The 16,414-nt window shown below is 37.7% G+C and overlaps 1 protein-coding gene across 1 annotated transcript in view; it reads right to left on the bottom strand.

Moving 5' to 3' along the window:
• The window catches only part of snta1 (syntrophin, alpha 1), a 32,561-nt gene extending 20,882 nt beyond the window's left edge, over positions 1 to 11,679 (bottom strand). The window contains exons 1-2 of the mRNA XM_053636441.1: positions 11,204 to 11,679; positions 2,999 to 3,184 (exon numbers count right to left, since the gene is read on the bottom strand). Coding sequence (XP_053492416.1) covers positions 2,999 to 3,184; positions 11,204 to 11,621 — 604 coding nt within the window. The 5' untranslated portion in view covers positions 11,622 to 11,679. The remainder of the gene's footprint in view (positions 1 to 2,998; positions 3,185 to 11,203) is intronic.
• Positions 11,680 to 16,414: the final 4,735 nt, after the last annotated feature.

The following is a 16,414-nucleotide window of genomic DNA, read 5'->3' as shown; positions in this document are numbered from 1 at the left end:
TGTTCCTGACTCACTACGGCCAGCAAAATATCACAATAAAATGTCCTGTAACTCTTGTAAACCATAGAGAATATGTTAAAATCACGGAAATTTTTAACAGCACTGAAGGCAGAAATGAGCTTCACTGGCTTGTATTTCACTAACAGGCTCTGGCGTCTATATGATGCCCAGAAGGACCGGTGTGTAGGACATGAGTAGAAACAGAAGCCTAGGGGAGCATTTGTTCGTGAGTAATGGAGTTTAGGATGCGTGAAAATTGCTGTTATCCATCGCAGCTTTTCTCACCACACTAGGGTGAGAAAGACCATAATTCACACACACACACACACACACACACACACCAAACTGGCAGTGTTTGGCTGTTCCTGTCTGTGTGAGTTTATTTAGTTTACTTGTTACCATAAGCAACTGAGCCTGCTTTATTTTGTGACATCTACCATTCCATTTCCTCTCTCTCTCTCTCTCTCTCTCTCTCTCATTCAGTCGTGTTCCCTTTCCGCAACGCTGTTCCTACTTAATTAATCAATTAGTGGACTCTCTATCTCCATTTCTCAGTAGGGGGATACAATAATTATTTTCCTCTGGTCCCTCTATCAGTGTTGGAAAAGGAGAAAGAATAGTGAGAATGTCTGCATACACATACGCACACACACGCGCACACACACAGTTCATAGTTGCACTATTCCATTTCTAAGAGCCCTATTACAGGAGGTAAAATGCTGATATGGCACTTTACAGCACTTATCATATCCAGTTAACTCTTCAGTCTTCTTTCTCTCATTCCATCTATTTGTTCGTTTCACTCCCACAGTCTCTAAATACATCTCTTTCCATTTTGAACTTCCTCACACCTAAAATGTACTACCATGACACACTATCGAACAACGATCATTAACACATCAAATGTAGTCCAAGCCTTTCTCAATGATTTATTATAGAACAAATGTTGCGCTATGATCTGGCAACCTGCCTTGGCAGCTAATCCACAGCTCTAGTGTGCTTCGTTTCTCACATTGATTTATTCACTGAACCCGTGCCTGAGCATGATGTCTGCTGGGTGGGATATAAAGCTAAACTGAGAAAGCAGTCAGCAGTGTTTAAGACACAGCTCACACTCCTCACACTGCCCAAAGTGTTTCATTTATTTTACCCTGAAGACAATGCCAGATTGTTGAATGACCATATGTATAGCCACATGTCTGTGTATATGATGGTGGTAAGAATACAGTATTAAATGTAGTAGGGCTTACTGAATTTGTGTGTGTGTGGGATGGTGTGGGATTGTATTTTTTTCACGTGCATGCGAGGGCGAGGCTGAGATGAGGTCATCGCCAGAGACCAGCTGTAGCTTTATGATTTCATCTGCAGTATTTTATGGGTACATTTACCCGACCTTCCTTTGTCTGTAGCCTGTTGAGATTCCTTGGCTACAATGGCAGAACATTTTTCACACGGAACCTCAGTGTTAAATTTGCTCTCGAATTAAATGTGAACCTCAGTCCCCATGTATATGAAAGAACTCTTCTGCTCTGCGATTTATCGCAGAATGTCATATACCCTTTCTCATTTTTCATGACTCTAGCAGAATATAATGACTTTTGTTCTGTACTCCTTTAGGTTCATTATGTTTCCTCACATATTTTCAGAGAGCAAGTTGTCTACAGACAAGATAATGGAATGGAAAGTGCGGCGCCTTTCCAAGTATGTTAAAAACACGATGACAAAACAGCTCGATAATTTTAGACTACAATTTATCATTACGGAAGATTGAATGGGTAAACTGTCCAGCATTGCACCTCACTCATCTTATTTACTCTTAAAGATATGATGGTGCACTTTCACACCTTGGACAACCTTGGAGACTGCTGTTCGGCAGTTTCATCTAAAGCAGTGGTCACCAACCCTGTTCCTGGAGTTCCTGAAGCCTTTAGCGCCAACCACCTGACCATCTAATCATTGCCTTGAGAAGTTCTTGATCAATTAAAACAGGTGTGTTAGATTTTGGTTGTTGATGAAACCTACAGAAAGGTGGATCTCAAGGAAGAGGGTTGTTGACCACTGATCTAAAGCCTTCTTAAATCTCTTAAGTCAGGGAACATCCTGAGTGCATGCTGATCTCACTGTTTGCTAGATTCCATACTTATCTATCCCATCCATCCATCCATTTTCCATACTGCTTATCCTATACAGGGTCATTGTAGAGCCAGGAGCATATCCAAGGGAACTTGGGGCACAAGGCGTGGGACAACCTGGACGGGGTGCGGAATTCGAACCCCCAACCCTGGGGATGCTTCCCTCCATAATTGTCCAAGCTTCCTAATGTTTATATATATATATATATATATATATATATATATATATATATATATATATATATATATTGGTGTATTTGTGTGTGTATGTACAATTTTTCGACCTCATCTGAGATCACTTTTTACCTTATAAATTTCCTTCTGATGTATTGATGCTGCATTCATCTTACCTCGTATACTGGAACTCAGAATTATGTAATTTTTAACCTCCGAGCATTCAAGCTACAAACTGGGGGGGAAAACATGGATGCCTCAATGTACATCTTTTGTTAGCATCAAGACTGTGATGAGTGATGTATACTTGCCACCTCAAAACATCAAACTGTATAGTCAATGTTATAGATTTAACAAGCTAATGCATCTGTATGTTGTTTGATTTAATCAAATATTTGTATATACGGTACCATATAACCTATTTATAGATAAGAAGTGCTACTTTGTTTACTGTTCATGCTGTGAGCAGCTATGTCGATATGGCATCACTTGCTGAACTCAAGAGTTGAAGAGACCGTCCTGAGATTACAAGCAGGAATTCCAACTTCCTAGAGGTTATGAGTTACAAGTTGTAATCGAATGCAGCCTTAGACTAAACTGTGTGATTGAAATATGAATAAATAGACTAGCTCATTTTTGTATGAAAAATTCAAAACAGTTATAACAAAATAACAGTACCCATGATTTCTTACCCTCCAAGATGACCTCTTTCCCTGTCTTTTTCAGAGCTTGTACGGCTTCGTCATGAGTAGCTTCTCGCAGGTCGCATCCGTTGACAGATAAAATGGCGTCACCAACATACAGAGCTTCAGTCTGGTCTGCTGCGAGTCCTTTGAAGATCTTAGAAATCAAGATGGGCATCTTGTTCTCTTTACCACCTGAACGATTAGCAAATTGAATCACATAGTCAGTTCACTGCCATACTGTTGATTTTCCTTGCACAGAACAATTTTATTTCAAATAAAATGGCCTGCAACAGTATAAGATATTTGACACTGGAAGTTAAACCGTTTTGAAAACCTGAAACAGAAACTGAAATATAAATAAATTAATCAAAACTAAAAAGAAATATCCAATTAGAAGCAATATTTTTATTTGTAAGAATAACTATACATTCGTGAATGTTTTAGTTCAGAACAAGCTTAAGGCTGAAACTACCAGAGGTCAAAAAAGTGTTTGCTATTGTTTATAAAGGTTGTGAAATACACAAACATATTCTACAGTAATTATATCACCAATTTTAATAATTATGTCTCATATTCTTCACAATGCTTCACATAATATGCATCAACTCACAGCTCCAAGATTCTATAAAAAACTTTCGTACTCAACCCTGTTATGGCAGACATGCTGTTAAAGACTGATTTGCTATTTCTGTGATGTCATGTGTATATTAAGTGTGTAATGAATCGGTGCAGCATAAGAACTGGTGTGTAAAAAAGAATTCGTGTTTTTTAACCTTTTTTTTTTTAAACAAATGCAGTCTTCTTACAGGCGAAACCCATTTCTCAAACCAAGTAGACATTCATAGCTATTAATTGTTTATACAATCAATCTAACAGGACACACCTGGGCAACAAGAAACACCTGCCAGTCACACGTTCCATTATTTTTGTTCATATGAAAAAATGGGTGGGTTTGAACAAAAGGTGCCATTTTCTAAGTTGTTGAACACATCTAGATGTAAATATGAGGAAAATTAAATCTGCAGTTCTGCTCTATCGTCTCATGTTCATCTTTTGATTGCAAACCCAAATGTCTACAATGTATAGCGAAAACAATTGAGTCAGACTTGCTGTTCCAATACTTTCGGAGGGGACTGAGAATAGAATTGAAATGAAAAGCTACTAGAATTGAAATGTATCATATCATAGAAGATTCAGTGGTAACATCAACTATCAATCTCTTTCCTTATGAATTGAACTTGTAATGTATTGTGCGGATGCCTGAGGTTTACACCCCTAGTGTATATGTTTTAACTCAGGCTTTAACGTTGTCTGCACTGAGATTGATTACATTATTACATCTCACTTCACTTTGCCAGATTTCACGTATAAGACATTCTGCGCTTTCTCATACCTAATTGATGTAGTCATGACAACCACATCAGCTTCGTCCATTTACTGAAAAAAATTATAATATGAACATTTTCCTTGATGTATTTATAATGTTTAAATGAGTTGTGTTATGAGGCCCTTCACTTTTATTTCCATATTTAAAAATGACTGACTATTAAGTGAATGACTAATAAATGAATGATGTGCACAGCCACACAACCATGAGCAAGGATTAGCATTATTACTTTTGTCTGTACATGCCCATAGTATTTTCTAAGGAACTTCTATTCAGCTGAATGTTGATTCAGCTTTCCAAAGTACAAATGAAAAAGTAATTTATACCACAGTGACCCTGACCAGGATAACGTTTTTAGTGCAGATGGAAGATGAACGAATGAACAAATGCAGTAATCGCAGCACAAACACCACTCCACGTCAGTGCACTCTAATGGTAATAAACATATGCTTTCAGTTCATATCTGACTTCCTGTTCTGCCCCACATGAGAATAACACCCCCACCTGCTCCCAACACTTTTTGCACAAGGCGGGGGGACACCCTGGACAGGGTGCCAACCCAGTGCACAGCACAAACACACACTATGGAAAATTTGGAAAAGCCAATCAGTCTACAACACATGTCTTAGGACTGGGGGAGGAAACCAGAGTACCTGGAGGAAACCCCTAAAACACAGGGAGAAAATGCAAATTCTGTACATCTTTTGGCCGGAGGTAGAATTTGAACCCCGAACCCCGGAGGTGCGAGGCAAACATGCTAACCACTAAGCTACCATGCCCCCTCCTACTCATCCCTGCTTCCTAATGTTGTTTTTATATTGGTGTATTTGCATGCGTGACCAGGATACCGTATTCACTGAACCTGATGAACGAATGAATGCAGTGAATGCAAATAAACACCACTCCACATCCACTGCACTCCCATGACAATAAACATGTCCATCCATTGTCCCGTGAGCTTCATATCAGACTTCCTGCTCTGCCCCACATCAGAGAGAAAAAATCCTGCATGCTCCTGCCACTTTTTGTTATGTCCCACAGGATCCCACGAACAAACTGATATCGGTGGAATTCAGAGTGAATTCAGAGAGCCAATATACTGTAACACACTATTTTGAATAATAATGAAATCAAATAAGTCTTAGCTTCTCAATCTTGTGTGGTTTTTTAAATTGATAGATGACACATTCTTGATGGAATTTGCTGAAGATGAACATTTTTTGGGTAAAACTACAGTGCTTACTTTTTTTTAGTAGATATTAATCTGCAAACATAGAAGAATTGAACAAAGGAAGCTCTTCCTTTGACCTGTAAATCCCACATCTTGTGATGGTGAGTGTGAGAGAAAATAGGCTTTCACTAGCTATAAGGCTTTCAGTAGCACACAATAAAGTCAGCTAGCTGCCTCCTGCCTCCTTATTTTCAGCAGAAGTACTCAATATATCTAGCTAATCTTCAACAACAGGCAAGCGACCACACAATTGAGATTGGAATATACAGTATGTTTTATAAGAACCTATTACGTCTGTGTAATTAGTGTAAGAAACTGGAAAAAGTTTTAATCAGGAATGATTTTAATCTGAACAGCTTGAGTTCCTCTATCCCATGAGATATATCAAACTTAAAGAAGTCCTTAAAGAAAGAAACAGTTTAAAGAAGTCCTTCTTTCCCATATATTAGCAAGATGACTTTGGGATACTTCAGCATTGTGAATTATAATTAATTTGGCTACTCTATAGTTATTTAATAGCTATCTTTACTCCGACTGTTTAATTTATTTACAAGATACTAAGGTATAATTATAAATAGTGTGCACATACCTATTTAAGCAGTCCTGTGTCAGAAGTAAGCGCACCAAAGAGTAGTATTTAAACTTTTATGGCTTTTAATATGAATATTTTAGCCTTAAGGTTATCTATAAGCAGGCTTGGGGATTAATGGAATACATGTAACAGAGTTACGTAATCAGGATACAAAAAACTGGTAACTGTAATCCGTTACAGTTATGTCAAAAAACAATGTAATCAGATTACAGGTACATTTTGTACAAAATGGGAATACTATCACGATTACAATTTTTTTCATTTAAAACCAAAGAAATGAATCTTTTGACATAACACAATATAGACAGTTCTGGTTCTCTTTTGCCAGTCGTGACTCACATGAGCAACCTCCTGGTGAATGCTCAAATACATTTTGCACAAAGTTAATTTGGTAGAAATTAATACAAATGGTTCTCTGAAATGCATTTGTTAGGGTGACCATACGTCCTCTCTTTCCCAGACATGTCCTCTTTTTCAGACCTTAAAAGAGTATGTCCCGGATTCGGCTTTAGTTTCATTATGATGTGCTTATGGTCTAACACTGCATCATGTGTGGTCTAATACTGCATCATTTTTTGACTGCCTGTAGTTCCTGTCAGATTTAGGGGGATAAATTCAGGCTGTGTCACAGACAGAAAAATGTGTTGCTCCCAATTTGGTGGAAGACGTTCACTCTTAGCATTCACCTCCCTATTGTTGCAAGAGAAAGTGAGTGAAAAACAGTCAGAGAAATATCTCAGACGGTCCAAAGCAGAATGCAATAGCAGTGTTCTGGCAGAATGTGTTAATGGCCCAGGAGACCAAAGAGCCCCAAGATGATGAGAAATACATTCTCTTAGGGCACAATCATGATTGAAAATTCACGACTGTAATACAGAGCAAGTGACTAATGTGCAATAATATTGCAGACAAAAAGGAATAGTAAAGTACATTCTGATGCTTTTCACCCACCATATTGTATAATGAATCCAAATTTTTCCGAGGTAAAATGTGTTTGCACACTATGTCTATATTTATTTGTACAATATGCAAAATAAAGTTAAATATTTATTTAAGTAATTTCACACCAGCTTGTTTTTTCAGCATTTGGCACTTGATTTCTTGGAGCTAGGTAATATGACCGGCGCATGATCTGATTCCAGAGTATTCCACTAAATGCTTCCACAGCAAGATGTAGTTCTTGGGGAATAATTTCGGATTCCAGCCAAATCTTCGCTGCTCAGGAAATTAATAATGTTGATAAGAGCAGATTAAATCATGTTAACTCTCAGCCCCTATCTCACCTGGTAGCTCCTTGTAAGGATTTATAAGGGTTGGAGGAAGGTTAAATGCTAATGTCTGCATCTATATCTATCAATGTCTGTGTTTCAAGAGGGGTTTTAGATAATTCCAAGAAATATTACATGTAATACACTAGAGGTGTCAAGATCAGGTTGAGTGTGTCCCAGGCCCAGAGTGCATTAGACATTTTTGAAGAGACGCCAACATTTGTTGACTGCACACTTAAAAATGAAATGTGAAAACTGGATAGGGAAACAGTACATGCTAATCAAATTTACAAAGAAATGCATTGCATGAAATGTATAAGTTGTGTAAGGTGAAAAATATAGCTCGGAATACATAATTTCATTACACTGACCACTTTCCTATATCAGATGTCCTCTACCTCCCTGTGAATTACACTGAACACTCTGACAATGAGAATTATGCTTGGCTTGATCCTTGCAATGGAGCATGCTCCAAAACACAGACATAGATCTTCTTGAGTACAGGAAGGTTATGCCTGCAGTATATCTTCAGAGGAAGCATCTCTAAATCATTTTCAATGAACATTGGGTAGCCATTGCAACTGGTCTCAAGGGTTTCTGAATATCAGACATCCATCTGGTGATGCTAGAGGAAGTGGAGTAATGCCCTTGAGTTTGCCTTACGAAACACTACATGGAAAACAAAGCATACACATTTTACACACTGGCTACTTTAGAAAATGCTGCTAATTTAGAAGAAAATACTTTTTACATTGATTTAGTTTTCATCATTTTCTTTCCTGAGAAGGATTAAAAATAATCTTTAAATACCCTTTAGACATGTTAAAACATCAGAATGGTATGGTTTAATAACTATATTATATACTTCATATACACTCTACAGTATATTGGTATATTTACAAAGATGTGCAATATTGATTTTTCCCTGATTGTGATTTCCCATTTGAAATATATATATATATATATATATATATATATATATATATATATTAAATTATTTACATTTAAATAAAAAAAATCTAATCACTGTTAGCCTAAAAAACACAGGAAAAGTAGCATCATATCAATATCATAACAAGCCCATTTCAATGGTAGAAATAGGAATAATATAGGACTGTAGGAACAATATTTTTTATTCACATGTGGTACGTTTGTTTTTTAAATAATCACTTAGCTATTTTCTCTAGTCTTACCCAATTGGTTGGTGATCTGGCTAAAGACATGTAGCTACAATCTTCTGCTTTATTTGGGTAGCTACCAATACAGTTGGAGGTTTGAAAATGTGCCACTGTCATACATATGTTTTAACCCTTCTGATCGATCCCCATCGCTCTTAAACATGTACCATACACAAAAGTACAAAAGAAATATGGCACTTTTGATGTACTACAACCTTACTTGGCCTATTCTGCCCCCAACTATTGCCTCCTATTGAAGATCTTTGACCTTTAAAGACAGCTACAACCTTCTAGGTGGTTTGTCATTGCCCTAAATACCGTTGGCTAAATACCAATACTGCTGGAGGTTTGGAACTGTGCCATTGGCTTAGATATGTTTTGACCCTTTTAATGGATCTTCGCCACTCTACCAATCATTAATTCACCCCTGTGCTGAAAGCCAGAATGCTAAAGAAACATGCTACTTTTAATATATTACAACAGTACTCGAATTGTTCGTGCTTAAATATTGCCTCAATTCATCTGCAAATATATATTTTTTTATTTATGTTATATGTACACTATCATTCTGGTGTAGTCTATGTTGTCGAATACCAGTATAAAACCTTATATAATTGCTATGAACAAGGATTATTTCCTCCATTAACTGAACTGTTAACCTTCTGTATGTGTATGCCTTTGCAAATTTTGAGCAGTGAGATCCTTCTGCACTGCTGCACAACTTTCTCTGAAGCAATCTGACCTTTGAAGAGATTAATAGGAACATAATGGTCATTTATATATGTAATAAGAAGGAACGGTTGACATTTCATATGCTGACAGGGAGAGGGGTAAATTCTTAGCTTATTGCCTTCATTTGCTCTTGAAGGAAATTAAATGATGTGTATGAAATGTCAGATTAAGAATCTGTAGTTGAGGGAAAAGCACAAGGCAGAGCTGGATTATAAGAATCAGGGTTTACCGAAATAACTGAGCCAGTTATGTAACTTTCTATTCTGCTAAGTTGCTCCCTGGTGAGGTCTGTGAAAAATCAGCGAAAAAAAGCACCGAACATCTAAGAAGCCTCTGCCTGGTTAGCACACCATAATTTAACGACACGTAGAGAAACTGCAAACCAGAATCACTGGGCACTGGCGAAGGTATATAACCCAATGGAAATACTTCAGTGGAAAATTAAGATCATGGAAGTCTTTCTTGGTCACACTTAGGGTTTCCACAAGAAAAATTACAGCAGATCTACTTACATCTGGCACTACAGTAAATATAAAAATACAGCTGCACTTTGGACTCAATGCAAGGTCATCTCTCTCTCTCTCTCTCTCTCTCTCTCTCTCTCTACCTGAAATAAATAGCACCAATCCCACCACTCCTTCTTGCTCTCGTCCCGTAGCTTTCATTTCAAGCCAGTGACAACGCTGAGCATTGTGGGTAATTCTCTTGTCAGCTGTTGGCATTGGGGTGCAACTCCCATCCCCCTCATACACACTCTGCCTCAACCCTCACTATGACCTCCTCAATTACTGACACAAACTACCACTCTCGGAGAAAAGGCCATTTCATTAATAACTGATAAGGACTGACCCCCAATATAGTGAACAATGTGACTCACAGTGTTTAACACTTCCTAATAATACTGAACACTTCTTCAAGTACTCTTTCTTGGTCAGACATGAGTGAAACAGCTGCAATCCTGAGACATACTCAAGGCACTATTAAATATAGACATACAACTCCTACGTGTGGGTGGGTGGGTGTATAAGCGGGGACATATATAATTCCTAAGTGTGTGTGTGGGGAGGGGTGTTACGATATCAGTATACGCAGTCTGCTCATTCATGTACCGAGAGCACAAGTATGTGAGTTGAGAAACAAACCAATTTCATAGCCAGGTCTACAACAAGCTGGGCTTCACAGCTGCTATAATATGCCAATAACTCAGCCATTAAACTACCCACTTAAAGATATTATCATTAAATCTATTTAATGAGCCTGTTCCCATTGTGGGTGTAAAACAGTGAGCTCTTAACGCTTTAAACATTTATGAGAACAGTAGAATTGGATGAATTGTGGACGACTTTTCAGTCTGTAAATACAAGAGGACTTTAGAGAGTCCTGATTTGGGCATGTGGGTGATTTTGCATTGGGAAGGAGTGTGTTATAACTCATTTATGTCACAACATTATAAAAGTAAGGATGTAATCAAATGGATTATGATTCTGTTAAGGCTCTTTTCATAAGTGTGAGCTATTGTTAAGCTGTACAGTTATTCGACCTTCTTAATGAACTAAAGTCACTTTGTCAAAAGTCTTCTGTCCTACTGTCCACAGTGACCAGGTTAGAGACATTCACATAACAAAAAGAAACAAAAAGACAGAGAAAAAAGTTTATACTGATTTGAATTGTAACTTTTTTTTTCAGCACTTTACAGCTTTAAATGTCAAACACTAGAGCTGGCAAAGAGTGGCTCAGCTTTTGTGCTCTTGTGTTTTATTAAACTCAGGACACAGTTGATGGTGTTAAGAATGAAATGAGTGTAAGTGTAACTTATTCTCTACCTTTAATGCTAATGCCGAGTCCTCCCACGTCCTGTTTGGTAACTCGCACGGTTCTCTTCACGTTGCTGATGGAGTCCGGGACAGCGGGAGAGCTCAGGTGGCCCGGCTCTCCATTCACAGTACCGCCGGTGGCCGGAGCGCTTTTAGCCGCCTCAGCGCTCACCTCCCCCGGGCTCAGAGTGAGCGTGTCCGCGCTGAGTGTCGCTAACACCCGGCTCCAGCGCTCCGCGGCCAGGCGAACCTCGAGCAGTCCGCTTTTCGGAGCCTTCGGTGCGGCCGCCATGTTCCACACATTCCTGGAATACCGGCCTGCCAGAGTCCCGTAAAGAGATAGGGGTGGAGAGAAAGAGAGAGAGAGAGAGAGAGAGAGAGAGAAAGCAGGAACGAACAACCCCCACTCCACCTCCTCCAACTGCATCTCTCTCACACACTCTCTCTCACTCTCTCTCTCACACTCTCTCTCACACTCTCTCTCTCACTCTCTCTCACACACTCTCTCTCTCTCACTCTCTCTCTCACTCTCTCACTCTCTCTCTCTCACTCTCTCTCTCACACACTCTTTCTCACTCTCTCTCACACACACTCTCTCTCACACTCTCTCTCTCACACTCTCTCACTCTCTCCCTCACTCTCTCTCACACTCTCTCTCACTCTCTCTCTCTCTCACTCTCTCACTCACGCTCTCTCTCTCACTCTCTCTCTCACACACTCTCTCTCACACACTCTTTCTCACTCTCTCTCACACACTCTCTCACTCTCTCTCTCACTGTCTCTCACACTCTCTCTCACTCTCTCTCTCACTCACTCTCTCTCACACTCTCTCTCTCTCACTCTCTCACTCACGCTCTCTCTCTCACTCTCTCTCTCACTCTCTCACTCTCACGCTCTCTCTCTCACTCTCGCTCTCTCTCACTCTCTCACTCTCACGCTCTCTCTCACTCTCGCTCTCTCCCTCTCTCTCACTCTCATGCTCTCTCTCTCTCAATCTCACACGCGCTCTCTCTCTCACGCTCTCTCACTCTCTCTCACGCTCTCTCTCTCTCTCACTCTCACACGCTCTCTCTCTCTCACTCACTCTCACGCTCTCTCTCTCTCTCTCTCTCACACACACACTCTCTCTGTCTCTCACTCACACACACTTCACACACTTTTTCCTCATTTGTGTTCAGTTAAATTGGCCGTGACTGGATGGGACATTCTTTCTTTCTTTCTTTCTTTCTTTCTTTCTAACTTTCTTTCTTTCTTTCTGTCTTTGTGGAATTGTAACTGTTTTTAGATACCTGTTGATCTACTAGTATCACCTGGTCGTGATTCACGTGCTATACCTGCTTTATTGTTTAGTTTTTCTTTTATTTTTTACACTGTTTCATTTTAATGTTCTTGTTGTAGTTGACACTTATTTGACACCTCCGTATTAGTGAGCCCTGCTGAAAACAAAACAAAACAATAGAAACCCTCATAGAGTTTGTAACAGTTTTAATGGTTATAATGGGAATTTTATTGGTTTTAATGGAGACTGTAATGGTCCCTGTGGGTCTCTACTGGGTAACTTGTTGCATTCTGTTGGTGGCGTGTTATGTCTAGTGGATACCATTAAGGACCAATAATGGAAATGGTTTTACTGGTTAGCTGATTGTTTGTAATGGTATTTGTAGTGGAAACCATTAGAATTTCTGTGATGGTTTCTATTTGTTTGTTTTTAATGAATTAAAATGGAATTTATTTATCAGTGACTGTTTAGGACGATTTGGAAAATCTATTTAAACTAGCCACGATGAATTTAATTCATTTACTAGCCTGCTTTAACGTGTAATTGGTGTAATTAGATTTCTGAAATAACACCATTTAGGCTTACGTTTACCTGCTAAACGTATCCTCAGCCACTATGAGCCACAAAGCTTTTCGGTTCGGTTCAAGCTTATTGTTCAGAAACTTTTAAAAACTTTGGGGCATTTTGGTGGTGCTTGTTGCTGAATGAAGGTGTTGGTGTTTAGACGTCACTGATCAGTTTCATTGTTTTTTCATCACTGCGCCGTTCTGAAGGCAAGTCTTTGTCGGCCCCTGGTGGTAGAGAATTTTATAGCGACGAAAAAGGATAATTCCATGTAGCAAACACATATGGGTCATTTCTGAAGCGACATAAAAAATATTTGCATAATTTTCTTACGAGACCTTCATTAAGCCAGGCCTGGAGTTGCATAATATAATATATTTTTTGAACCCCAGAAAGATTTGTGTAGGAATGGTTGTTTTTTTGTTTTGTTTTGTTTTTTTTAAATACAATTGTCATGACTAGCATATATTGAATCTTGGGGCAGTGTTTGTCAGCTTGTTTAAGTGTTCTTGTCATTATTAAACCTAAATATCATATCTTATACCCTTCTGAAATCATCAAGGTGTTGACTGTTTACATTTGTTTAAAGAAGAAGAAGAAGAAGAAGAAGAAGAAGAAGAATGCTTGTATCATACTCTAAAGAAGCATGACTTACCCATTTGTCAAGACTGAGTGAAAGCTGTTTGGTAATTTGGGACACACATTTTCACTGGTTTAAGACTTTACTTACAGCCTCAATTGAATGTTTAAAAGCTTATTTATTTGCAGCATATGTTCATTACATCAATAAGTCACATTTCAATAAACGGAGTTTTCCAAATTCTTCATCATCTTCTCCAAATTCATCATGACTATATCACAAAATAGCAATCTCTAAAATTTTATGAGCACAGTACACAAAGTAAAAATCTCTGCATACAAGTAGTAGGCCTAAGTAATTGTCTATGTTTCTCAGTCTGCCTTATTCTCCTGCTGCATAAAAACACTATTTAATGCACATAATTTGCATATTAAATCAAATTGAATGAATTTTAAACATATGTATGTGATTTGAACTAACTTTATTTATTTAGTTAGTTAGTGAGTTAGCTAGTTAGACAGTCAATGGTTTAGTTAGTTAGTTAGTTAGACAGACAGGCAGTTGTTTATTTATTTATTTAGTTAGTTAGTTAGTCAGTTAGTGAGTTAGCTAGTTAGACAGTCAATTGTTTAGTTAGTTAGTTAGTTAGTTAGACAGACAGTTATTTAGTTAGTTAGTTAGACAGACAGACAGTTGTTTAGTTAGATAGTTAGCTAGTTAGTTAACCAGTTGTTTAGTTAGTTGTTTAGTTAGTTAGTTAGTTAGTTAATTGGTTGGTTGGTTAGTTAGCCAGGTAGTTAGTTAGTTAGTTAGTTAGCCAGTTATTTTGTTAGTTAGTTAGATAGTTAGTTAACCAGTTGTTTAGTTAGTTAGCCAGTTGTTTAGTTATTTAGTTACAAGTTGTTTAGTTAGGTAGTTAGCTAGTTAGTTAACCAACTGTTTAGTTAGTTAGTTAGTTAGTTAGTTATTTAGCCAGTTGGTTAGTTGGTCAGTTAGTTAGTAAGTTAGTTTGTTAGTTATCCAGCCAGTTGTTTAATTAGTTAGTTAGTTAGTTAGTCAGTTAGCCAGTTGTTTGGTTAGTTAGTTAATTAGTTAGTTGGTTAGTTAGCCAGTTGGTTAGTTAGTTAGTTAGTTAGTTACAGTAGTGTTCGTACATTAGACTTCTTACCTCAGGGTCAGATTCCAGTTTCTTCCACTTACCATAAGCATGTACCATAAGTCTTCACTTACACTTTTCAGGGCAGAAAATGAATGATGATTTTAATTGTCCCAGTTTACCTGATGTTCCAATCTACCCAAATTCACCCTATATAAGATATACCACTGTTGCAAAAATACACATAAAGTAAAATAAGACAGCTTGGAATTTCAAAAAAGTTCCAAAATATCTGAATTCACCCTAATTACAAGTGGTAACTGACTGCAGCAAAACCAACGTACTAAGCAAGGACCAAAAAAAAAAGCAATACCACTGAAATCGTGACATGGGATGAGTTGGAACAGGTCCGACTCCAGCTCCGAGACTTCTGCTTCTGCAGCAAGGAGTAGCGGGAATAAGCCACACAAAACATGATTTGCATGTTTTGCAAAAAATGCATTTACTTAATATTGTTTTCACAACGTAATTTTATTGACATCTGTAAATTTAATCAAATTATATAAAATTTAAAATGCAATGTTACATTACTGCGTTATCAGAAAAAGTATTTAGAATACAGTAATATGTTATACCAAACTCTGTTTATGACCAATGTATCCTATAAGAAATTTAGGAAAGAAAATTAACACACATTGACTCTTTCTCTCAGTGTGGAGCAATGATGTGGAGGCCTCCAGTAATTGCCTATTCTGCCTAAAGCTACCACCAGTTCTGACTATTGAATGCAATAGTTTTTCTGGAATGGCAAAATGGTTGAAATATTCAGCAAATTGCTTATACCAGAAAGCTCTCTGATTCCCATAATGTTACATACAGATGCTTTAAGGAGTGGTCACATTGTGTTTCCAACATGATCTGATCTAACTTGTCTCAAAATATGGAAACTTAATGTAGATGTTCCTTCACAGCCATCATCACAGCCCGAGGACAACCTAGGACAGCTTTACAAACAATCAGAGCATAAGTTGGTTGCAGCATAACACTGGGTCTAAACTTAAAGGGAATGTGGAAGCATATTAATTTTGTGCAAATATTGTTTCCATAGGCTATGTCCTTGGTCTATCTTTAAAATCAGACTATGTTAAAGTTTATTGTTATTTATTTTAACTTACTTCACTGAGTAATAATCTGGGAAATTAGTCACTGTGCTCTGTAGGGAACTATATTTTTTGTATACAGTAATACAGGTCTATCAAAGTGTTGTATAATTAAAGTTTCTCCCTCTTACAGTGAATAAGAATGTTTTGTTCATGTCATTCTGTTAACAGATAATGAATATTTTCTGATCTTGCCTGAATGTTTTGACAATTAATGGAACAGCTAGTTATGACAGGTGCTAAGAGGACATGATGGACGTATTTTCTTATGTCTCTCCAAAGTGTTTTTATATTATGGGGAACAGCAAAAATATCTCAATTCTGTATAAATTTGTTATGAGGCACTTCAGCAACAGATCAAAATGTTTGCCTCGGTAAATTCCTTAAACATTCAACGTTATGTTAATTTAATTTTTCATCTTTATTCCAACAAGAAGTTTTGTTATATTAACAAGCTGTAACTTCACACCCCTCATAACATTTCTGGAGTAATTTCATATCACTTACAGAATGGTTAGAAAAGGGAGTTTGGTCTACATTG

Source organism: Ictalurus furcatus, chromosome 11 (assembly GCF_023375685.1).
Source record: "Ictalurus furcatus strain D&B chromosome 11, Billie_1.0, whole genome shotgun sequence".
Classification (NCBI taxonomy): Eukaryota; Metazoa; Chordata; class Actinopteri; order Siluriformes; family Ictaluridae; genus Ictalurus; species Ictalurus furcatus.
This window is presented reverse-complemented; position numbering and strand designations above follow the sequence as displayed.